At 42.2% G+C, this 24,694-nt stretch overlaps 1 protein-coding gene across 4 annotated transcripts in view; it reads left to right on the top strand.

Moving 5' to 3' along the window:
• The first annotated feature begins 18,616 nt into the window (after positions 1-18,616).
• The window catches only part of FEZ2 (fasciculation and elongation protein zeta 2), a 54,655-nt gene continuing 48,577 nt past the window's right edge, over positions 18,617-24,694 (top strand). For all 4 annotated transcript variants that reach the window (XM_082641906.1, XM_082641904.1, XM_082641905.1 and 1 more), the window contains exons 1-2: positions 18,617-18,884; positions 23,971-24,079. In XM_082641906.1, the coding sequence (XP_082498032.1) occupies positions 18,631-18,884; positions 23,971-24,079 (363 nt within the window). In that variant the 5' untranslated portion in view covers positions 18,617-18,630. The remainder of the gene's footprint in view (positions 18,885-23,970; positions 24,080-24,694) is intronic.

The following is a 24,694-nucleotide window of genomic DNA, read 5'->3' as shown; positions in this document are numbered from 1 at the left end:
CCATCATGTAAGCTATTTTAGAAGCATTGCTCTTATACTTGGAACCATGAAACGTGTATGGAAGTATAAGTAACTGTCTGAGGCTGATCCCTAGAAAACAGTGCCTAAGGCTAAACCTTAAAACACTTTACTGGGGAGCCCAATCCCAGGAAGCAAGAGGGAGGCAAAGGAAGAAGGAGAGCGGGTTACTAAGCTGGCCACAGCTGGGTGACAAGTGCTGTTCATTGCTCGTTCTTGCAGGATGTCTTCAGAAAGCTGTTATGAAGCTGTTGCAGCTCCTTTCTGGCGGTGGTAGGGAGAAGAATTATCCTCTGGCTCCCATTTCCAGTGATCAGAGTTTGCTCTGCAGGGCGTTACTGCCCCACACTTCCAGGTTGCACTACCTCCTCCCTCCATCAGCTGTCTGTCTCAGCTGTCTGTCGGGGAGGCTAGATCCGGGGGGCAACTGTTGCATCTGTAGCATAAGTCACAGTCTTCAGGGTGAGCCAGAGTGTAGGCATGTGTCAGTGGCACTTCCCACATCCTTGCCTGCAACATGCAACCTTGCAGGCCCCGCTTGGTGGGTGCCCAGTGGGCTCCATGCCATCATTTAGCCCAAAGCCCATAGCGTCTCATGCCTCAGCAACAAGAGGGAAGTCCAGGTAAGACGCTGGCTGGTCATGCCCACAAGTGTCACGAGGGACTGCAGCATTGCCTGACACCATGACCACAGGAACAATACAAGCCACTGCTTAGGGCCACGTCAGCCAGAATGTCAAGCACGTGTCCGAATCTGAGGTGGCCCATCCGTTGAGCCCCGTACTATGTCATTTACATGTTTCTGATTATACAGCAATAACATACCATTTGAGCACTCACTGCACAAAACATTTTATATGTAACCTTGTATATGAGTCTCATTTAATGGTTTTTTTAATATATTTTATATTCTGTTTTTTCCACTTCATTTTCTGTGGTGAAGATTTTCTCATCTCTTTCAATATTCTCCAAAAGCACTTTTCACTGGCAACAATATATTCCACGATGTGGATATATAGCAATTTATTTCACTTTCCCGTATTATTGAACACATTGGTTGTAATTCTCTGTTCTCATAAAGCATTCCATGTGTGCGAGTCAAATTTGTCTAGTCTCTGTTGTTATAACAAGCAACCCTCAATTTTTGGTTTCTTAAAATAACAGAGATTTATTTTTCACTCATGTATGGGGTTAGTAAGGGACGTCTGCACATCATAGTCATGTAGGGACCTAGTCTAACAGCAGCGCCATCTCGAATGTAGTTGCTCACTGTGCCAGAGGGAAAAGATAACTCTGGAGAGATTCACAGGGGCGATTAAATGCATCCTGGAAGTGACACATGTCCCTTCTGAACTCATGGGTCAAGTCCAGTTGCAACCACAAGGAATACAGCAAGGGAAAAACAACCAGACATGGCAAATCTTACTGAGTGTGACACAATTACAAAAGTCCTTGTACATAAATCTTTTTGTGTTTTGCTACTTATTTCCTTAAACATTTATATAGGAAATTTGTTGTAATTGACAGTATATAAACATTTTTATGCTACTGATGCATGCACTGGAGTTTTAAATTTTGGCTCTCAGACCCATACTTGCCCTTTAATACTCTCTTCTGTACAGGTGACTGGGAGCCTGCAAACTACGTTTCCAAGACTCCTTTGCCTGTTGGGTAGAAGCCATTTTTTTTCCTGCTTTTGGCTCCATCAGCAGCCTTGGGAGCCAACTGCAGGTGATTACAGGGTCCAGCAGCAAGTCCAGAAACACCAATGTTGACTTTCTGCCCAGGACCTGTGGTGGCGCTTGTGGACCCTGTGTAATACCACCTTTTTCCTTTTGCTTCTCCAGGCCAAGGGGTAGAGTTAGTCCTGAGGTTAATGACCTCCAGGTAGCATGATCTTCCCCTTTGGTTTCTCTGGCCCTTCTAACTATTATCTGACCAACTCTTGTATTAAATTTCCTGTGTTTAAATGCCTGGGCAACAACTGCTCTAATATATATGCCAAATTGCCCTCTAGAAGTTTATACCAATTTACACTCCGACCCAAAGTGTTTGAAAGTACCTCTTCCCTTTAACCTTCACCATAAAGAATACATTTGATATTATCATTTAAAAATTACCTTCTAGGGACTTCCCTGGTCATCCAGTGGGTAAGACTCCACCTTCCCAATGCAGGGTGCCTGGGTTCGATCCCTGGTTGGGGAACTAGATCCCACATGGTGCAACTAAGAAGTCTGCATGCCACAACTAAAGATCCCACATGCCGCAACTAAGACCCAGCACAGCCAAAATAAATAATAAATAAATAAATAAAAATTACCTTCTAATTTTTTTTTTTTTTTTTGCGGTACGCGGGCCTCTCACTGTTGTGGCCTCTCCCGTTGCGGAGCACAGGCTCCGGACGCACAGGCTCAGCGGCCATGGCTCACGGGCCCAGACACTCCGCAGCATGTGGGGTCCTCTCGGACGGGGGCACGAACCCGTGTCCCCTGCATCGGCAGGCGGACTCTCAACCACTGCACCACCAGGGAAGCCCACCTTCTAATTTTATAGGCACTAATTATCTCACTTTAATTTGTACTTCCTTGTTTACTATCGACACTGAACTTTTAACTTGGGTATTAGCCAATTGTTCTTTCACAAATTGATCATTCATGATCTTCACCTATTTTAGGGCTATCTCTATTTTTCACAGATTTGAAAACATCTGTATCTGTTAACGACTTTCATTGTCTCTTATCTATGTTTCAAATGTAATCCCAGGTTATCATTTACTTTTTGGTTCTGTTTATGGCATTTTATAACATAAGGAAATTAATTTAAAAAAAATTAAGTCAGTTCTGGTAGTTTACTATCAGATTTCTGCTTTGGGATTGGGCTTTAAAGGCTTAATTAAAGTTTTTAAAAATTTCTTCATAAAATATAGTTTTAACCAATTATCTGTTAGGGTCTAACAGATAACACAATTAGACGTTCATGGCTTGAGATGGTTTTATTTTTTCTCCTTCTTTATACCTTTTCTTATCTGGATGACAAAAGGATGTACAAAGGGCAAAGAGGCTGATGGTACAGAGCCAGTTCACAGTGAAGTGAGATGCTCCCCACAGAATCACAGCAACTCTACTCTCACTGGCCAGTGAGCCCACCCACAGTTCCAGTGGAACGTGGTACATGAAACTGCTCTCCTGCAGGTATCATTGTGGCATGAGAAGTAATGCCCAGAAGGTCAGACCTCCAGAGCCAGCTGTCTGATCTTTCTCTGTGTCAGTACAGCCAGGTCCTTCATCTCTTTATTCTGGGCCCCAGTCTTGAAAATTGGCTTGTCATTAGTATACAGGGACTTCTTCTCTGGGCACTACCTCCCACTCCAAATTATGCTGCACATTTTTAGCTAATACCCTTCTCTGCTCTTCTTTTAGGTCATTTAAGAACATGAAATTATGTGTTGGATGAACATGTATCTGTAATTTATAAAATTTTGTACATAAATAATTTGTACTTAATATTTCACTGGAGAATAAGTCATTTTTCTACTCTATTGGTTTCTTTCTTTACTTTTATGCTTAGAAATTACTTTTCCATTCCAACATCAGGAAACCATTGATCTATCTTTTCTGTTAGTTTGGAAATAGCAGCTTTTGCTCTGGGCAGTGAACAGTGGTTAGGCTGTAGAAAAATCTTGTAGCAAACAGCAGTAGCTGACATACAAAAAAATAACATATTTGTCTCCTGTTCTTTTTCTGAAACCTTTTTTTTTTTCACTATGAAAAGTATAATTTTCCACTAGTCTGTTTCACTTCATTTCTCTCCTGGAGACTGTTCTATGGGCCCAGGAAGAAAAGGGGATCCTGGACAGGGTGACTATTTTACACTTCCCAGTAGCAAATACTGCCACTTCCTTAGCATAGTAATAGCCTCACAGCTCTATCCACCTAGTCTAGAGGTTGGCAAACTTTTTCTGTAAAAGGCAGATAGTAAATTTTTTAGGCTCTGAGGGCCTTAAAATCTCTGCTAAAACTACTCAGTTCTGCCATTGTAGTGAGAAGCAGTCATAGACAATGTGTACACTAATGAGAGTGTCCCAATAAAGCTTTATTTATAAAAACTGTAAACAGTTGTAGACTTCTGCTCCAGTCTAGTGCTGCAGAAAGAGGTAATCTGGTAAACATGATTAATGAACCCTTACTTTTGTGTAAGTTAGGAATGCCAACTGATTTGACTCTCAATGTTTGTTTAGTTTGGATGTTAGTTATTGCTGTTAGGTGAGGCAGTTTTTGACCTGTGTCATCTATGCCCTCTTCCTCTTCCTCATAGAGAGTCAAGTTCACTGTCTTTCAGGTCTGTGGATGGTTTCTGTGGCTGCTTAACTGTGGTACCATTTTGTCTTAGAGGTGAAGGGGAGAGCAGTTATAAGGTAGGTCAAAGGCCTTGCCTGAGAAGTCACTGATTGCTTCTGCCCACAGCAGTTTGTTCATTAGCACAGGTTACAGGTTATAATAGCTGCTTAATAATTTTCAGGGGGTGGGGAGTGGAGCAAATAGAAAAATAAGAGATCAAGAAGATCAATCTCCCCTTAAAAAATTTCTGATCTCTGATCTTCACAATGCTTTTAAGGACCTTCCTCCCCCTAGGTAAGTCAGAGAGTAAATCAATGAATAGACCTTTTCATCTTCAGTCCACACTTGCTCTCTTCCTTCCCACCTCTCTTCCTATTTTTTTTTTTTTACTAAAACCCAATTTTAAAAAGTGGCCCATAGTAGTAATAGAGTAAAATATATATTAACCTTGTTCTCATTTCAGAGAATATTTCACATTTCACAATTTTCATATGTCCACTATGTTAGGACTTTCATTTGCCCCAACTTGTCATCAGAGAAGTTCAGAGAAACAAAAAGTACAGAAGGTTCTATTCTCTTGGAGGATTAGGTGTATTTAGAGCAATTTTATCAACTAGACACCTGGTTCAAGCTCACCACACCTGAGCCTAAAATGGAATTCCAGCAAGTCTGGCCAACTTGGATCACCATGGTGTCTCCTTGAAGAGCATCTGTCCTAAGGGCAGATGGAGCCAGGACCAACTTGCTAAAGTAAATCCCAGATTGATAGGTAAGGCATGTTTCTAAAAGCCATGAAATATCTGTAATTCAAAAGTATTCCTGACCCAGCTCCATAGATTCATGTCTAAGGATTGGCAAAAACAAAGATATGAAAACTCAAAAACTTGTCTATTAGCAGTTTTCCAAGACACCAGAGTGCAGTAGATTATAGAGCAAAAGACTGAAAGGAATTTTTTCCCCACCTCCCCACAGACCATTTTGTCCTTTTAGAATCCTGTGGACTGCCAGGCATCAGTGGCTGTGCTCAAGAGGAAGGCGTGGTTCTCGATGGAAGTGGCAAGGGCTTCGCAGAGGTGGTGCTGCACATTGGAATGGGCAACAGCTCAGAGCTGCCACAGTGGCACACAGTAGGTATGATGGGGCCCTAGGGGAAGCACCTGTGGAATCCAGAAGCCTGTGCAATGTTCAGCCCCTGTTGTGGTACCCAGCCATGGCACTTGTGTCCTACATATGTGGTACTGATTGATGTTTGGCAGAAGCTGAAGTCCTCAGAAGGAACCTTGGTAGCTAGAAGAAGCAGAAACTGAAAAGACTTGATTCTAAGCACATGTGAGGCAAGACCTAGCTGAAGGTGAGGGCAGACACGGTGTGACCAGCATAAGTCAGTAAGGGCAAGTGCAATAAAACATGGGTTATTATCATTAATGTAGTTTGACCCAGAGAGTCCAATGGAACCTTGCTTTATACATAGAATATATGGAACCTAGAATCAAAGTTGACGAGGAACATAGATATCCTTTAGTGGAACCTCCATCGCAATGCAGGATTCTTTTCTCTAGCATCCTTGGAAGAGCCTCTCAGCTTAAATGTTAATAAAGGGGAAGTCACAATCCTTAAAAGTCTATTACATTGATGGATAGGTTTAAGTCTTTAGAAATTTTAATGTCTGTTAGAAAATATCCAAATCTCAGAAATGCTGAGCATATACTGTAGTCTGTTATTCACTAGTAATGTAAAATGTGACCCATAAGAGAAAATGTAACTATAGACATATTTATATACATAAAACATATATATGTTAATACACATATTTTTATATACAGACAAATAGGATCTCATTAAACTTACGTATAACATAATTTTTTAAAAGTGCTATTCTTCCAGTAATAAAACAGCATTAGCTGAAATATTATTAGGTGCCATAACAGATAAACCCCTGAATCCCAGTGGCTACACAATAAACAGTTTATTTCTTGCTAACTTGAAGAACAAAATGGATGTTCAAATTTGGTTTCCTTCCCAGCAGTGAATAAGAGAGACACAGCTTCCCTCCACTTCATGTCTCTTTTACCTTTGACTGTGGTTTGCCAGGTCACTGTGCTTGCGTGCCTTAAGCCAGTGGAGGGGGAAGAAATAGAGGCTCTTGGGTGAGAGGTTTTCATGGGCTAGGTCTGGAAGGGGGACGTACATCTCTTCCATCCACATTCCATTGGCTAGAATGCATTCACATTACCACACCCAACTGCAAGGGAGCCTGGGAAATGTAGTCCATACGTGTGTCCAGGAAGAAGAGGAATCTGGTAGGATATAGGCTAGCAGTGTCTACCACAGATATCCTCCCTGTTTGGCTTTAATAAAATCTCCTCCCAAGACACATGTTGTACGTACTGAAGCATAGTCCAGTCTTTTGCAGTTTTAACTAAAGTTTTTTTTTTCTTTTTATCAAGTACTATTTATTCAATCAATAAACAACTATTTATTGAGAAATCATTACCTCCCAGGCTCTGTGGTAAGTGATGTGGTTACTGCCATGAATAAACTAAGGGCACTATTGAATATATGATGATAATGATAGATACTAAAAAGGAAAAGTACAGGTTTCCATGCGTGCATATAACAGCAAGACCCTAACTTAGTCTTAGGGCCACAGGATGCTTTCTTTTTCTTTCTTTTTTTTTTTATAACAAATTTAATCAGTTATACATATACATATGTTCCCATATCCCCTCCCTTTTGCGTCTCCCTCCCACCCTCCCTATCCCACCCCTCCAGGCGGTCACAAAGCACCGAGCTGATCTCCCTGTGCTATGCGGCTGCTTCCCACTAGCTATCTATTTTAAAAATTGTATGTTCATGGGCTTCCCTGGTGGCGCAGTGGTTGAGAGTCCGCCTGCTGATGCAGGGGACACGGGTTCGTGCCCCGGTCCGGGAAGATCCCACATGCCGCAGAGCGGCTGGGCCGATGAGCCATGGCCACTGAGCCTGCGCGTCCGCAGCCTGTGCTCCGCAATGGGAGAGGCCACAACAGTGAGAGGCCCGTGTACAGCAAAAAAAAAAAAAAAAATTGTATGTTCATGAATATTTAACTACTTGCAAAAAGCGGTAAATGTCAGGCCAAACCTGGCTGGTTCCACCCACCTCCTTAGTAGAGGCCACTTGATTAGGGGCAGTGCAGATTTTATGGATCCTGAAGCTTGTATAATTTGGTGGAATCTGCTTAAGAAAAACATACAAAATTAGCTATCGAACTAAATATTTATTTATAATGAGAAAAATTTATAACAAGTAACATTTTCTAAAAAGGTGACAAATATCACAAACATTATAAAATCCAGAAAAACAACATAATATTATAAAAGAAGTAACTTTCTTTTTTTAAACATTTATTTTATTGGAGTATAGTTGATTTACAATGTTGTGTTAATTGGTGCTGTACAGCAAAGTGATTCAGTTACACATATATATATTCTTTTTCACATTCTTTTCCACTATGGTTTATTACAGGATATTGAATATAGTTCCCTGTGCTATACAGTCGGACCTTGTTGTTTATTCATTCTGTACATAATAGTTTGCATCTGCTAATCCTAAACTCCCAATCCATCCCACTGCCATCCCTTTCCCCCTTGGCAACCACAAGTCTGTCCTCTGTATCTGTGAGTCTGTTTCTGTTTTGTAGATAAGTTCATTTGTGTCCTATTTTAGATTCCACCTATAAGTGATATCATATGGTATTTGTCTTTCTCTTTCTGACTTATTTCACTTAGTATGCTAATCTCTAGGTCCATCCATGTTGCTGCAGATGGCATTATTTCATTCTTTTTTATGGCTTAGTAATATTCCATTGTATATATATGCCACATCTTCTTTATCCATTCATCTATCAGTGGGCATTTAGATTGTTTCCATGTCCTGGCTACTGTAAATACTGCTACTATAAACATAGGGGTGCATGTATCTTTTTGAATTATAGTATTGTCCAGATATATGCCCAGGAGTGGGATTGCTGGATCATATGGCAACTCTATTTTTAGTTTTTTGAGGAACCTCCATATTGTTTTCCATAGTGGCTGCACCAATTTACATTCCCACCAACAGTGTAAGAGGGTTCCCCTAAAGAATTACCTTTCTAACACATCTCTATAATACTTTTCTCTTACATTTTGGCTGTTATTCTTGATTTACCTCTCATTGGATTGCAATTTTGTAATATCATTTTCCACAGACAACAGAAAGGAAATTCAATCTTTTCTCTAACATAATTTATCAATATATTTTCCCTTATTATTAGTAAGTAATTAGTAATTTGGTCATCCTTCTTTGCTCTTCTGACATTTTTAGAAGGTGTATAAGTGCCATATTTCCTTATAGCTGATCTTCAATTAAAGAATTTTATTTCAGAGGACTAAATATTGTTTATTTTATTAGACACTGGAAATGGATCTCTGCTTCCTAGGTCATTTAATGTTATTAAACTCATATAAAATCAGTGCCTGCTTCAGGGAGTATTAAAGCGAAGTCTTTAGCTGTGTCGCCCTTTGCTTTGGGGAGACTCATTTGATATCAATTTTAAATGTAGAACAAGCATAGAAACAAATCGATCTTCAAAACAATTCATAGAAACAAATTCCTAGATAGGACACTGCCCGTAATAATAGTGGCTTATCATAGTCTATTCTTTGTTCAAATACAAGAATCTGTCCATGTGCAACTGTTACTTTGTGTTTTATTGGGAGAATTGGAGAGATATTTTCAGTTCTCTGTTGCCTATAACATTTCTCAGGTGCTAATGACAAAGCAAATGGTTTCTGCTGCTTCTTAAATTTTGGCTGTCTTTACTCAATTAGTGAAATCTTCTGAGGAGTGAGAGGCTTCAGAATCTTCTGTATTATTTTTTCATTCCTATCAACATTTTCCATGAACGTGTACACCGGCATCTCTATTTGGAGGGCTGGAATTTGAACCTTGTGACAAAGCAAACTCGAATAACCAAGGAGAGGAAATGAATAATAAAATTTTTTTGACAAATAAAAATGATGATATATTAGCATTAAACCATGTATTCAGCAAAGGAGAAAGGATCTGTATTTGTCAACTACCAAAGCCCTAAACTTTGAGGTAGGGATGATGGATGCATGTGCTGAACCAAATCATTTAACATCTCACAGCAAAAGGTAACCTTGTCATTTTCACCTGAACTGCATTTTCTTGCAAACTTTCTTTGGTCACAGAGAACCAAAGACACAGAATTGGTGTCTTTGGTCCTCTGTGACTTCCAGTACTTAATACCTTCCAGCCATCATTCTTTTAGGATGGGACCAGAGATTTGGTAGATTTTCCCCTGATCTGTGACCCATTTAAGCAACTGCACTGCATCCTGACTGCAGCCTGGAATTTTGGAAGACTTTTCATTTAGATGGTCCTCATCTGTACTTCATTCTGTTTCTACTTGGTATTGTCTTTATTTGGTGGTTTAAATGTAGATTAATTATCATTATAGTGGTGCCAGGTAATCTCAGTCGAGGTTGAGTTTGATTGTACTGGGTTAGCAAACTCCTTAAGCATTTGTATTTGTATGAGTTGATATTTATCAGGCATTGCTGTTTTTGAAAGAAAATGGGAGGGCTTTGTGCATAGGCTGCAGGGAATGGGAACCATCTCAGAGAGATGAGAATAGAGAGGTTGTCTCTGGTGTCTGTCCAGGGTGGTTAGAGCTAAAGTTTTTGAGTGTCATGTGTTGAAATATGATATAGATTGAATTTGATAGAATACAATGAGGAAAAGTCTCCCTTTCCTCTCCCATCTCAGCCTTTAACATGCTCTGTCCAGTTTCTCCTCCCTACCTCTGACTGACATCTTGGTCAGATTCTGTGGCTTTTCTGTCACTTTCATAAATCAAAACAATCTCATTTTCAGGTAGAAAAAATCTGACTCAGTGTAAATAACCACTTCCATCTTATATTCGTGTCAAAACTTCTCCCTTCCCCTGCTCAGGGTTGACCTGGGAACCGGCAGGGGAAAAAGGGGTTTAGCTTGCCTTTTCACTCCTTCTGCATCCTCCCTTCCTCCTAGGTTGAGGTCTCCTGCTGGAGTCTCCTTAACCCTGCTAATATTTTTTGGTGGGACCTTGTAAGGTGACCTGAGTCTAGTTACCTTCTGGGATGTCCACTTGGCCCACAAGGGAGAATCATAACGCTTGCCCAACAAACAGTGTATGTGTGGCTGCTTCCTCTGCTGCCTTCTCTCTTTGGACCTGTCATCATGGGCAGCTCCTCCAGCCTCCTGTCTACAGAATTCTCCAGGCAAGAGGAATCTCTAGTTTGTAAGTTCTGTTCCAAGAACTCACAGTGTCCTACTCTGGGCCCATGGGAGCATTGGGATCTGGGTCCTGCATCTCAGTAACCATCTGGCTGGAGAGAAGGACACTGCTTACCCTTAGTGCAAGCTCTGCCCACTCTCTGGTTCTTGGGAAGCTCTCTCACTTGGCTTGAGTGGGGAGTACCCCAACCATATGGGGGGGGCAGCTCTGCATCTCAATGACTCTAATCCTTTATACTTTCTAGTCTTCTCTCCTATAGATGAGTAATGGGATACAGGGAAAGGTCTGGCTCTGCTCTTTATTAGTAATTCACCCATTTAACATTCTGTTACTGTTACTTCTAGGAGAGACCAATACTCAGAAGAAGGAACGGAATCATATCTGTCCTGAGCTCAAGAGGAGACTCCCAGAAACCACTGGTATGACTTGGGGAGGTATATTTGTTTGCTAGGGCTGCCATAACAAAATACCAAAGATTTGGTGGCTTAAACGACAGAAATTTATTTCCTTACCGTTCTGGAGGCTAGAAGTCAAAGATCACGGTGTCAGCAGGGTGGTTTCTTCTGAGGTCTCCCTCCTTGGCTTGCAGATGGCCACCATCTCACCGTGTCTTCACATAGTCTTTTTTTTTTTTTTTTTTTTTTTTTTCGGTACGCGGGCCTCTCACTGTTGTGGCCTCTCCCGTTGCGGAGCACAGGCTCCGGACGTGCAGGCTCAGCAGCCATGGCTCACGGGCCTAGCCGCTCCACGGCATGTGGGATCTTCCCGGACCGGGGCACGAACCCGTGTCCCCTGCATCGGCAGGCGGACTCTCAACCACTGCGCCACCAGGGAAGCCCCACATAGTCTTTTCATCATACACCCCTGGTGTCTCTTCCTCTTCTCATGAGGACACCAGTCATATTGGATTAGGGCCCTACCCCAGTTACCTCATTTAAACTTAATCACCTCTTTAAAGATTTTATCCCCAAATACAGCTCTTCCTTGACTTACAATGGGGTTATATTCTGATAAGCCCATTGTAAGTTGAAAATATTAATTTGAAAATGCATTTAATTCACCCAACTCACCAAACATCATCGCTTAGCCTTAACCTTAAAGATGCTCAGAACACTTATATTAGCCAGTAGTTGGGCAAAATCATCTAACACAGTCTATTTTATAAGAAAGTGTTGGATATCTCATGTAATGCATTGCATACTGTACTGAAAGTGAAAAACAGAATGATTGTGTGGGTCCAGAATGGCTGTAAGTGTATTGGTTGTTCACACTTGTGATCACGTGGTTGACTGGGAGCTGCTGGGAGCTGCCACTGCCCAGCATCATGAGTGTCAGACCACATATCACTAGCTCGGGAAAAGATCAAAATTCAAAATCTGAAGTATGGTTTTGACTGAATGCGTATTGCTTGTGCACCTTTGTAAAGTCTAAAGATCCTAAGCTGAACCATGGCAAGTTGGGGACAGTCTGTGCAGTCATAGTCTGATGTACTAGGGGTTGAGACTTCAACATGAATTTGAGGGGAACACAACTCATTCCATGACAGGAGGAGAAGGCTGAGGCTGGGGTTAGCTGGCCCCTCTGGGTAAAGCCCTGAGCATCCTTGTCCTCTCAAATACCACTCATCTGCTGAGTTTAGGCAGCAGCAGTACTTGGAGCCTTGAGTCACAGAGCGAGGATGACTGAGCTAGTTCCATTGGAACACCCAGTCTGGTGAGACTCAGGATCATTCAGGGTGTACACTCACCCAGTCTTCCAAAGAGCAAATCAGCCCTTCACAATTACAAAGCTACTCTCTCTTTATGATGTGGAATAAAAGTAACTTTTCTTTCTTTAAAAAACAGCATGGAATTCCCAAGATACCTAGTCTTAACCCTCTGATACAAGATTAGAAACAATTAGCTCACTTCTGAGTCTACCGTAGTCAAATCAAGCAGAAAATTAAGCAATTATGTGTGTGTTTGCTTAAATTATGTAAATAATTATCTTAATAGGCCACTTTGCTTTGCTTTTGCAGATCCAAGCCCTATCTGACTTAAGTGGTTTATTTATTTAGATCTAGAACATTTTGATGAGGCTGTTTGGATGCAGCAATATTGGTGAAGCTCCTTAGATGTCAAGACATTTTGATTACTCTTTAAAAAAAAAAGAAAAGAAAAACCCTGTTGAATTTACAGCTTTAAAAAATTATAATGTAGGGCTTCCCTGGTGATGCAGTGGTTGAGAGTCCGCCTGCCGATGCAGGGGACACGGGTTCGTGCCCTGGTCAGGGAAGATCCCACATGCCGTGGAGTGGCTAGGCCCGTGAGCCATGGCCGCTGAGCCTGTGCGTCCGGAGCCTGTGTTCCGCAATGGGAGAGGCCACAACAGTGAGAGGCCCGCGTACCGCCAAAAAAAAAAAAAAAAAAAAAAATTTATAATGTAACATGTAGAACAGATATCCACCCCCTAGTCTCAGCCCATCCCAACTCCACTCACAATGAAATTTTCTTTCTCTAAAGATAGCAAAAGAAATGTCAACATCTCTGGAAACAAAATTTCGGAGGGAAAAAGCAAGTCGAAGACAAAGACCCGAGAAAATAAAAGTCCAAAGACACTCCAATTTTAATACTTATTCTTGTAATACCCTCATCGGTCAAATTTTGGAGGACTCCTCCAGCTGATTTCATGGAGTATTGCTGGATGCTGTGGTTCCCCGTCCTAACACTCTTGAGACTGTGGAAATACCCTTATAAGAAATTTATATTAATACATATACCAGAAAATGGAACATAATGCACATGATGAACATAAACTGTGTGACCTGGATCAGACAAAAAGTATAATCATTTACAGAATCCATTTAGCTCATCCAAATGTGATCCAAGCCTCCTGGTTTCTCTTCAGTTGCAAACTCCTATGAACTGTCTGCATCTATTCTTACTATATATCTGGAGGAGCCTCTATTAATGCCACCTGGTCCCCTGAATGAATGTGCTGTCAGTCTTCCCCAGTGTCACCTTCTGACAGTCTGTTGTGCTCAGTAGAGCTTATTTTTATTTTGTAGTCCCCCACCCCACCAATTCAACAGGAGGTGGACTTGGTCTGTTTTCTTGAAGGCACCTTTTCCTCTTTTCTTTATTTTTTTTCCTGTGTTGGGCCAGAGAGATTTCCATCTCTACTGAATTTCTTCTCCTCAGAGTTAGCCCCTCAAACTCAAGTCTTCAAATGACAACAGTCGATTTTATCAATCTTGCATTACTTTCTAGTGAAGTCAATGTATATAATGCAGCATAAAATACAGTTTGAATCAAAAAGTAAGATAGAAGAGATAATTAACAAGTTAACAGCCCATCAACAATTACTCCATACAGTGTATGAACTAATTTTAAATGTCTGATTTGAATCCACTTTAAAGAGATCAGATGTTGAATAAGCAGGGCATATCTGTACAGGGCAATTCTAACAACTGATTCAATAAAGCCACTCTGTTTAGAAAAAATTGTGGTTAAATATACATAGCATAAAAATGATCATTTTAACATTTTTAGGTGTTCTGTGAGTTAAGTTCATTCACAATATGTGCAGTCATCACCACTATCCATCTCCAGAATTTTTTCATCCTCCCAAATGGAAACTCTGTACCCATGAAACACTAACTCCCCCTTTCCCCCTCCTTTCAGCCCCTAGCAACCACCATTCTACTTTCTGACTCCATGATTTTGACTACTCTGGGTACTTTGTATAAGTGCATATGGTATTTATCCTTTTGTGTCTGGCTTCACTTAGCATAATGTCTTCAGGGTTCATCCATGTTGTAGCATGTGTCACAATTACTTTCCTTTTTAAGGCTGAATAATATTCCATTGCATATATACGTATATATATACACACACCCTATTTTGCTTATGCATTCATTTGTCTGTGTACATTTGTGTTGTTTCCATTTTTTGGTTATAAAGCCACACCTTAAAATTTTTTATAGAGTTAGATTTACATGCAATAAAATGTACTTGTTTTAAGCTTACTGTTTGATAAATGTATACACCTACATAGGCACCATTATCATCAAGTCATAGAGTTTTTCCATTACTCCAGAAGTTTTCCTTGTGTCCTTTTGCATTTAATTCTCCTACCCCAAACCATCCTATGCCCTGGGATGAAACCATCTGCTTTCTGCCACAGTGGATTGATTTTGAGAATTTTTTAGACCAGAATGATCTTGATTGGTAATGAGACAATTCAGAATAAAGGGTTCAGTAGATATGGGCAAGATAGGCTCCAGGAGACAAAGATGCTGAAATACATACAGGGACCCCAGTGACAGAGGTACTGAACTCAGGTTACTTGTGCACAAAAATGTCAGCTTGATTGATTAAGGTTAGGACCAACTTTCCTGTGGGAAAGTTAGAGATGAATGTTGATGTGGAAAAACCAGGATCACAATCTTCTGAAGAGAAGAAATAATACAGAATATATTACATTTCCACTGTTATAGTTCTTTTGTTCATATTTTGTCTTACTCATAGTCCTAAAGGAGGCAAGAATAGCTGATGGGAAGAAGAGTTGCTGGGAAGTGGGCTAAGGTTGCTGTCAGGAAATTATTAAGTGAGGAGGTTTAGGGAGTAGTGAAACTGTAATTAATAGTTAAATCCATTTCACCTGTAACTTGCCTTCACTAATCAAGGCCATTTTAATTGTTGTTAAAAAGACTTGCAGGTCCTGTAAGCTGCATGTAGCCTAAACAGTAAGATGTTTGCGCAAGTCGTTTTCCAGGAATTGGTGTCAGGTGTGTCTAGTTCCAGATGAGCTGGTTAAGACTGGGTAGGACCACCCACCCTCCAACTAGGCATGCCTGCTGGGTGACCTTGTGATGTTAGAGGGCTAAAAACTCAGATTGTGCTAAGGCCTCCACTTCTGAACCTGCATAGGCCTGTAGCTTAGTTCCACCTGTGCGGATTAACCACAGCTTTTTTCAATCAGGCTCCTCAGGCCTCCCACGCCCCCCACGCCCCCCACGCCTCCCACGCCTCCCACGCCTCCCACGCCTCAGACTGCCCTGCTCCTTTAGTCTTTATCTCATAAATACCCCAAGCCCCTTGTCTTCCTGAGGCGGGTTTGAGACTGGTTCTGTCTCTACTTTGACTGCCTTGTGAATAAACCCTCTGTTTCCTGGCATTTCAGTGCTTTTGCTTGCTGCCCGTCAGGCAAAATGAACCTGGTTCTGTAACAAATGTAACTGGGAGCTGGATTTTCTAAAAAAAAAAAAAAGCAGTTTGAGTGGAGGACCAAAAGGACTAAAGGAAAGAGCAGGCGTAAGGAATTGAGGCCACAACCGGGTGGAATACAGACTCCTGCTGGATGTCCTTGAAGCTGTGGAGCCCTGTGCAGCCCCCAGGTACCCCATGGGGAGAGAGGTGTGTGGAAGGCTTTGAAGTACTGCTACTTTATAATTTAACCTGGCTCTGAATGTTTTACCATTTAAACTTTTCTGTTGTTCCTCTTTCATGTTTACAGTCATTATTTAAAATCTACAGAAGCACCAGTTAACATTTTATTCCATACTATAGTTTCTTTCTAGTCTCATTGCTCTTTCCCCATAAAGTAGCACAGTTTTCTCCTAGGCACGTTTTTGGGGAGCACTTTTCTTTTTGCGGTACGCGGGCCTCTCACTGTTGTGACCTCTCCCGTTGCGGAGCACAGGCTCTGGACACGCAGGCTCAGCGGCCATGGCTCACGGGCCCAGCCGCTCCGCGGCATGTGGGATCTTCCCGGACCAGGGCACGAACCCGTGTCCCCTGCATCGGCAGGCGGACTCTCAACCACTGCACCACCAGGGAAGCCCCTGGGGAGCACTTTTATAGATTGTGTTGAGTGCCAAGATTACTATAGGTGTGCTAATATAAATTAATTAAGAAAAGTGATTCAAATCTTGTTTTTGCAATGGGGTATTCAAAGTGTCTGGGGTGATACCAGGTAATTTGCATTTAATTAAAAGTGAAAAGCCTCCTATGTGGAAAATTTGACTAAAATAAAATTCTGAGACCACTAAAGCTAACCCAATAGCAATTTATTTGCAGGCATATGAAAAATTTGACAGTTGTTACATTTGGGTGGGAAGAGTAAGTAGTTTTGATTTCCACTAACAAACATGCACATGCCACACAGGTAAGTGGAAATACAGGCCAAGAAAAAAACTATTTTTTGCCTTAGCTATGTACATAATTAGAAGAGTCTGAGTCAATTCCATAGCTTCTCATGACTCTAGCCCAATACCTAGAGAAAAATAGATCTTTGATACATTTAGAGTATCACTTCTGAGTAATATTCAAATAGGTGAATGTCAGCTGAGCTAATGTTTTCTCATCAACCCCAAAGCTATTGACCATTGAGTAATTAGTTCTAGCTCTTGGCTAGTTAGAGCTCAACATCTGCTCCCTTCGTGGTTTCAAAGGAAATGGGAAGGTAATGATATTGCATTTAAAGTAATTATCATCAGTTCCTTAGGCTTGATTTTATAGAAGTATCTTGTTAAATATGGGACAAATCATTGAAATACGAGACAAAATTCATCAGAATGGTAAATAGGAAATTTTGGTATTAACATGTATTCTTTTTTTTTAAAATTATTTATTTTTGGCTGTGTTGGGTCTTTGTTTCTGTGCGAGGGCTTTCTCCAGTTGTGGCGAGCGGGGGCCACTCTTCATCGCGGTGTGCGGGCCTCTCACTGTCGCGGCCTCTCTTGATGCAGAGCGCAAGCTCCAGACGCGCAGGCTCAGTAGTTGTGGCTCACAGGCCTAGTTGCTCCACAGCATGTGGGATCTTCCCAGACCAGGGCTCAAACCTGTGTCCCCTGCATTAGCAGGCAGATTCTCAACCACTGCGGCACCAGGGAAGCCCCTAACATGTATTCTTGAGGATAGGTTTCCACGTTGTCGAGACATGGACAGAGCATACTGGGAAAATCTTATTTTCTATTATTAACTTCGTATTTATTTTTCAGAATAGGAATTCATCTTTTATGACCCAACTATGTTCTGATTCCTAGATGAAGTATTTGATTACTGCAGTCCAAAGACACTGCTTCTGTCAGCTCCTAGGTATTTGTTGCCTCTACATGTTCACACTCCCTTAGAATTATCTTTTCCCCTAATTTTTTTTGATGGTAAAATACACATAACATAAAATTACCATCTTAACCATATTTAAGTGTACAGTTTAGTGGTATTAAGTACATTTATATTCTTGAGTAACCATCTCCAATGCTCTTCATCTTGCGAAACAAATTTAATACACATTAAACAGTAACTCTACTCCCAGTTATACTTTTTGGTATAAACGCTTTCCAGTTTTATCACTCTAACTGCATTGTAAGCCCGTTGTAGGGAGCAGTCATGTATTAGTTATAAAACATACACATTTGGTACTTACTGTCAGGCACTGTTCCAAGTGCTTTGCAAATAATAACTCGCATAATTGTTCATCTTTGTATGTTGCAGAGGGTCTAGCACGTGCTTTACACGTGGGAGACAAAATATTTGTGGAATGAATTTTGGTACCATTTAAGCATTTCCAAGTGACAGTGGCTGTTCTTCTGGTTGAAAAGTTACCAAAGGAGCCAGGTTACTTTGGGGAAATGATTTGGGGAGTAATCTGACACTGGGTGCAAGTTTAAAGAAGTCCTTTATTTTAGCTACATTTAGGCCAGGTTCCCACTAAGGAAATCTTAGAGTAAAGCTATTCCTGAATGACAGACTATAGGAAGTGACTCAACGCAGTTAAAGTTTTCCTTTCTACCGGGACCAGCGCTCAACTCAAAGAAGACTCAGGAGAAGGGAAGACCCCAGGGCTGCGAGGCCCGGGACAGGTCCAAGCCTCCGCCGGAGATAGGGGCTGGGGCCTCGGGCGTGGCGGTGCTTCGGGGGCGGGGCCAGACGGCGGGGCGGGGCGGGGCGCGCGCGACTGCACCAGGCGGCGATGGCGGCGGACGGGGACTGGCAGGATTTCTATGAGTTCCAGGAGCCGGCCCTGAGCCTCCAGGACCAGGAAAACTGTAACGCGAGCCCCGAGGCCGAAGCAGGGCCGGGCGGGGGAGGCGACGGCTTCCCAGCGCTGGCCTGCAGCTTGGAGGAAAAGCTGAGCCTGTGTTTCCGTCCCTCTGGTCCGGGTGCTGAGCCCCCCAGGGCGGCCGTGCGGCCCATCACCGAGTACAGCCTCCTGCAGGGGGACGAGTGAGTGCGGGTCCAGGCCGGGAGCGGGCGGGAGCCTCCTCTGCCCCTCGTCCAGCCCCTCGCCCTGTCCGTCGGCCCTCAGTCAGCAGCCTCGGCGGGACTCTGGCCGCAGGCTCCTCCCCGCACCTTCCTTCCGCCTCCATCAACTCCGGGGTCCCGCCCCTCCGTGTTCTCCTACCTCCTTCCTTGGAGCTTTCGGCCTCTGCGCCCCTGGCGATTTAAACCCTGCTTTCCTGGCCCCCAACGAGCCCTTAAACGTCCTCCTCCTTCCTAGAAACCAACCCCTGTTTGGTTTGGAGGGAGTCTTGTACAGAGCCCCGTAGTTAGAGGTAGTATGTCCTCGGGCACATGTGTAGACATTCATTCATTCAACCAGCATTTTTTTAAGCGCCTGCTACGTGCCAGAGGCTGCTTCTCACTGGGAATACCAAGATGACTGGACATTACCCCTTTCAAGCAGAGGGCAACCTAGGGTGGGAGCTGGATTTGTAAACATTTGTATGGGTGTGACAAACGCTCTAATGGATATATGTACAAAATACAGGAGATTTAGTTGTGTGTGTGTGTGAGTGAGAGAGAGAGTGAGAGGAAGGACTTCATAGGGAAAGAAGTGTGAAAACTGGACCCTGATGGGTGAGTGGGAGTTTGCCTGGCAGGTGAAAAAAGGTCTAGCATTCTAGCTCAGGGATACAGCACATGCAAAGGTACCGACGTTGAAGCAGCGTTTTTGCCACAGGAATTTATTGGCTCTGTCTGAGAGCCTAGGTTGAGTGTGAGTTCCCACAGAGGCATAAAGGAAAAGCTCTGGTTATTAATGGCAAGGATCTCCTAGTCTGGTAGGGAGACCAATGCATAAACAGGTAATTATTACAGAATCATCTAAGTGCAATGATAGGAAATTCGCAGGGCTTTATGAGAGCTAGGGGAATGGAGGGACAGAGGTTATTAACTGCCCAGAAACCCAGTTATAATTTGGTTAGATAAGGGTTGTAATTAGGTACCATAGTTTTACTCCAGAAGATACAAAAAGGAATGATGAGAGTGAGGGAATTTGACCATATTGTAATGTAGGGGGAGAGGAGCCCTGGAGAGGCTGAGGGTGAAATTATGGAGTAAACACTGAGGTTGTGGGTAGGGGTGGGTTTTCAGAGCATTGAAGGGATGGAGAGGTTAGGGAAGAATTCTTTTTTTTTTTTTTTTTGCGGTACGTGGGCCTCTCACTGTTGTGGCCTCTCCCGTTGTGGAGCACAGGCTCCGGACATGCAGGCTTAGCAGCCATGGCTCACGGGCCTGGCCACTCCGCGGCATGTGGGATCTTCCCGGACCGGGGCACGAACCCGTATCCCCTGCATCGGCAGGCGGACTCTCAACCACTGCGCCACCAGGGAAGCCCAGGGAAGAATTCTTGAGAGGAGGATTCATGGGCATAGAAGGGGGCTTGTCAGTTTCCTCTGTGAATCAGAAGATTTATCAGGAAGAGGGGGTTGGGAATGGGGGCCTGTAAACATAGCTTAGCAGTGGTTCAGGCCCAGCTATGCTTGGAGACCATATCTTTTTTTTTTTTTTTTTAAAGAAGATGTTGGGGGTAGGAGTTTATTAATTAATTTATTTATTTTTGCTGTGTTGGGTCTTCATTTCTGTGCGAGGGCTTTCTCTAGTTGTGGCAAGCGGGGGCCACTCTTCATCGCGGTGGGCGGGCCTCTCACTATCGCGGCCTCTCTTGTTGCGGAGCACAGACTCTAGACACGCAGGCTCAGTAGTTGTGGCTCACGGGCCTAGTTGCTCCGTGGCATGTGGGATTCTCCCAGACCAGGGCTCGAACCCATGTCCCCTGCATAAGCAGGCAGATTCTCAACCACTGCGCCACCAGGGAAGCCCCGACCATATCTTTTCATTGCTGCCTCTGTACAGTGTTCTGCCCAGGCATAGAAGGACGTTTCTGATTGGATATTATACACACAGATATGCATGCAATCAGTGGCAAAAGATGACATTTTAAACAGTCTATTCCCAAAGATAAGGTAGTGTTATACATAGATTTATATACTCGGAATCACTAGACTCAGGACATTCTCTGGATTTTAAAATTATATTTATTATATATTTGGGTTTATCAAGAATAACTTCTCAAAACAGATTAGTGGTTTGTACACAGATAAGATTCCCTATTTTTGCATTACCTGTACTGTCTGAAAAGTAGTGTATTTTAGCCTTTGCTTAAATCTTCAGTTGATATAAAACTTAAAAGTTTTGTTACTCTTGAAAATGGTATAGTAGATGTTATGTTGGTGGTACAGCATGTCCCTTAATTTGGGAATGCATAGGAGAAATCTCTGTCTCTCTTTTCTGAGCTGGTGTTGCTCACCACTCTCATTGTCCCTATTCTATTGCATAAATCTGCTCTCCATTGCTTGATAGAGTCCATCCCTGTTTCTTTCACTAGAGAGAGCTGAGAATTCTTTCACCCAGATAGTGCCTTGCCTTAGGGCACTTAATTTCACTTCTGAGTCCCGGTTTTAGTTTTGGTTAAATACAGATTGTGCTTGTCTGCTAAAGTTTTACTTTAGAAAGGTCTGGTGTGGGATTCAGTGTCAGCAGCACTTTGACCTTTGGAAAAGAGCTGCCCTGCTAGTTGTTTATGACTGGCTGTAATACTTTATGATAAGGATGAAGGCAGTTCATGTCTTGACTGGAGAATTCTACAAATCTTTCAGTTAACTCGGCCCTGTGTCCTTTCAACCACAAATGTTCTGGCCCTGGTGAAGACAGAGGACTATGAATTGTGCTTCATTTTCTTGGTAGATCAAATTCACCCACAGTCAGTTCTACATGAAATCTTCCACTCCACTTGTCCTCTTATTATAGCCTCATTTAAGAAGGAGCAAACAAGCAGACAAAACAAACCTCAAAAACTCTGGACTGTCTTCACCTACTAGAATATGCTCGTAGTTCCTACCCAGGATTAGATACATGGTCAGTTATTCAGTATTTGCAAATCTTTTACCCAGGAAGATGTGGGCCAGAAACCCAGCAAGTTTAGCATCCAGAAGTGTTGTTTCCAATTTGAGCACGCTGGCATTAGAGGAGATGATTCCTCCAGAGAGGAGGATAGGGATGAACCATGCATATGGGAGATTATCTGGGTAAATGAGTCAGTTTTCTAGAGCTTTTTGGGTTCACATTTTCATTGAGGCTAATGTGCATTCCAAAGCCAAACATCATTTTGGGATTTTTGGCAGTTGTGGTCACATTGCTTCTTCTCTTTAGCACCAAATCCCAATTCGTTAAATCAGTATGCTGTTTCTCTATTTTAAAGCTTGCATTCTTATTTTTATGTCCCTGGTGGTCTTGTTTTTGTATCCTAGTATCTTACATGCTTGGAAAAAAGACCCACCCAATTTTTTAGTGTCTTATTCACAATTGGATACCTGTTATAAATGTTAGGGTGTTTTTTTGTTGTTGTCTTTTTCTTTATGACTTCTGTGTGTGTATCTCTGGCCATTAAGTAGCTTATATGTGTAGTGTTTAACTTTACTTACCCTAATTAAATTTCATCTCATTTATATTTCTGAACTCATGTTTTTCATATAATGTCATTTAAAAAAATGCTGGTTAATACTTTGGGGCTGAAATGAATTTTGGTCATGAAATTGGAGTTTGCAGTCTTTTTTCCGGTGTGGTTTGGGACTTTTCTCAATACAACTCATTTGAATTAATGCTTAGAGTAATAGAGCTGGAAGGAATGTCTGCTATTCTTGTCCAAGCTTCTCATTTTAAAAAGTCCAGCTAATACCTACAGAGGTTAAGGGACATGGTCAAAGACTCATTGAGGATGAATGTAGACAAGTCTGTTTTCTGAATTTAGTCAAGTGCCCTTTTCATTTTACCCTGTTGCCTCCCCAAAATGCTGTTTGATAATAAGGAAGGGCAACTGCACTGGGTATAATCTGCATTTTATTGTGAACTCCCTTTCTTTCCCTTTTCATCTTATCTTAGTCTTAGCCTATTATAAATTAGATATTAAACCCTAGTCTCACATTGAGACTGAATTCTTTCTCCAGAAAATTCTTTCTCTTTGGTTAGAGAGATTATTCATTCTATGAAATAGTCTATATGTTCGGAAGTTACAAAAGAAAAATAAGTATAAAGCACAGTGTATTTACTACCTCTTTTGGCTTGAGGAACATTATTTAACCTGCCTGTGCTTTAGTTTCTATCTGTCAAATGGGGATAATAACAGTTCTTCATAATACTGTTTTTGAGGATTAAATGAGTTAATGTATGTAAATTGCTTAGAATATATGTAAATTGCTTACTTAGAGCCTGGCACACGATACAGTGGAAATGTCAGCTCTCGACTTTGTGAGAGTTTTCTGGAAATGTCAGCTCTCGGCTTTGTGAGAGTTTTCTATGTCCTGTCACCTTCCCTCAGGACGACTTATCAGGCCCAATGATAGGATTTTCCTTTCGTCTTATTCTGGAGCCTCTACTTTTTTTTTTTTTTTTTGCGGTACGCAGGCCTCTCACTGTCCTGGCCTCTCCCGTTGCAGAGCACAGGCTCCGGACGTGCAGGCTCAGCGGCCATGGCTCACAGGCCTAGCTGCTCCGCGACATGTGGGATCTTCCTGGACTAGGGCACGAACCTGTGTCCCCTGCATCGGCAGGCAGACTCTGAACCACTGTGCCACCAGGGAAGCCCTGGAGCCTCTACTTTGTTGATGCTTTTCTGAGAAACAATAGCCTCCTGTTTTTTTGCTTTGATACTTTTTTTTTTTTTTTTTTTTTTTGCGGTACGCGGGCCTCTCACCACTGTGGCCTCTTCCGCCGCAGAGCACAGGCTCCGGACACGCAGGCTCAGCGGCCATGGCTCACGGGCCTAGCTGCTCCGCGGCATGTGGGATCTTCCCGGACCGGGGCACGAACCCGTGTCCCCTGCATTGGCAGGCGGACTCTCAACCACTGCGCCACCAGGGAAGCCCCTGCTTTGATGCTTTTTGTTCTCTCTTTCACTGTAGTACTAGGTATCTGTTTAATAATGACATACAGAATGTTAACTTTCATTGATTGTAGTTTTCTTCTTTTTAAGGATTTGGAATGCCCTGACAGATAATTACGGAAATGTAATGCCTGTAGACTGGAAGTCATCCCATACTAGGACCTTGCATTTGCTTACTCTGAACCTCTCAGAAAAAAGGGTAAGTTAGGAATTGCACCAGTAATTTCTGAATAACTGATTCTGATAATGGAACTAAAAAGTAGCATTTCTGTTGAACCACAATTGGTTGAGTTGCTTCTTATTTCCAAGCTTATGGCAATTGGAGTGGCCCTCTTTTGCCATCTCGGTTCTGCTACTGTCAGCTTGCTAGCACTTCCCTCCAATTCTTCCCCAGCACACACTCAACTTTTTTATGTTTAGGTAAATTCTCATCACCTGTGTATGAACAGCAATGATCAGCATTTTTTTCCAGCTTAAATAACAGTTTTGATGTGCTGAGAATACTCAGTAAGAACCCTAGCCTTTGATTTAATATATAGAGGGTACTGGAATATCTACAGAGAATTAACTTTCTGATGAATTTAATGACTTGCTAGATGTGACATATCGTCTGAAGATTGTGTTTTTCTGTGAATACTGGGGAACCTTTAAAAGATTTCAGTTCTTGGCTTTTTAATGTGTTCTTGGCTAACTGTTGGAGGCTGCTATATATATCTTGGAACTGAAAGTGAAGACACCTTGAGTAAGAAGTGTGAGCACAGGTGATAGGACAACAAGGCAGACAGAAAAACGAAGAGAATTGCTTTAAGTGGAA

Source organism: Mesoplodon mirus (genome assembly GCF_964341445.2).
Source record: "Mesoplodon mirus genome assembly, chromosome: 14".
Taxonomy (NCBI): Eukaryota; Metazoa; Chordata; class Mammalia; order Artiodactyla; family Ziphiidae; genus Mesoplodon; species Mesoplodon mirus.
This window is presented reverse-complemented; position numbering and strand designations above follow the sequence as displayed.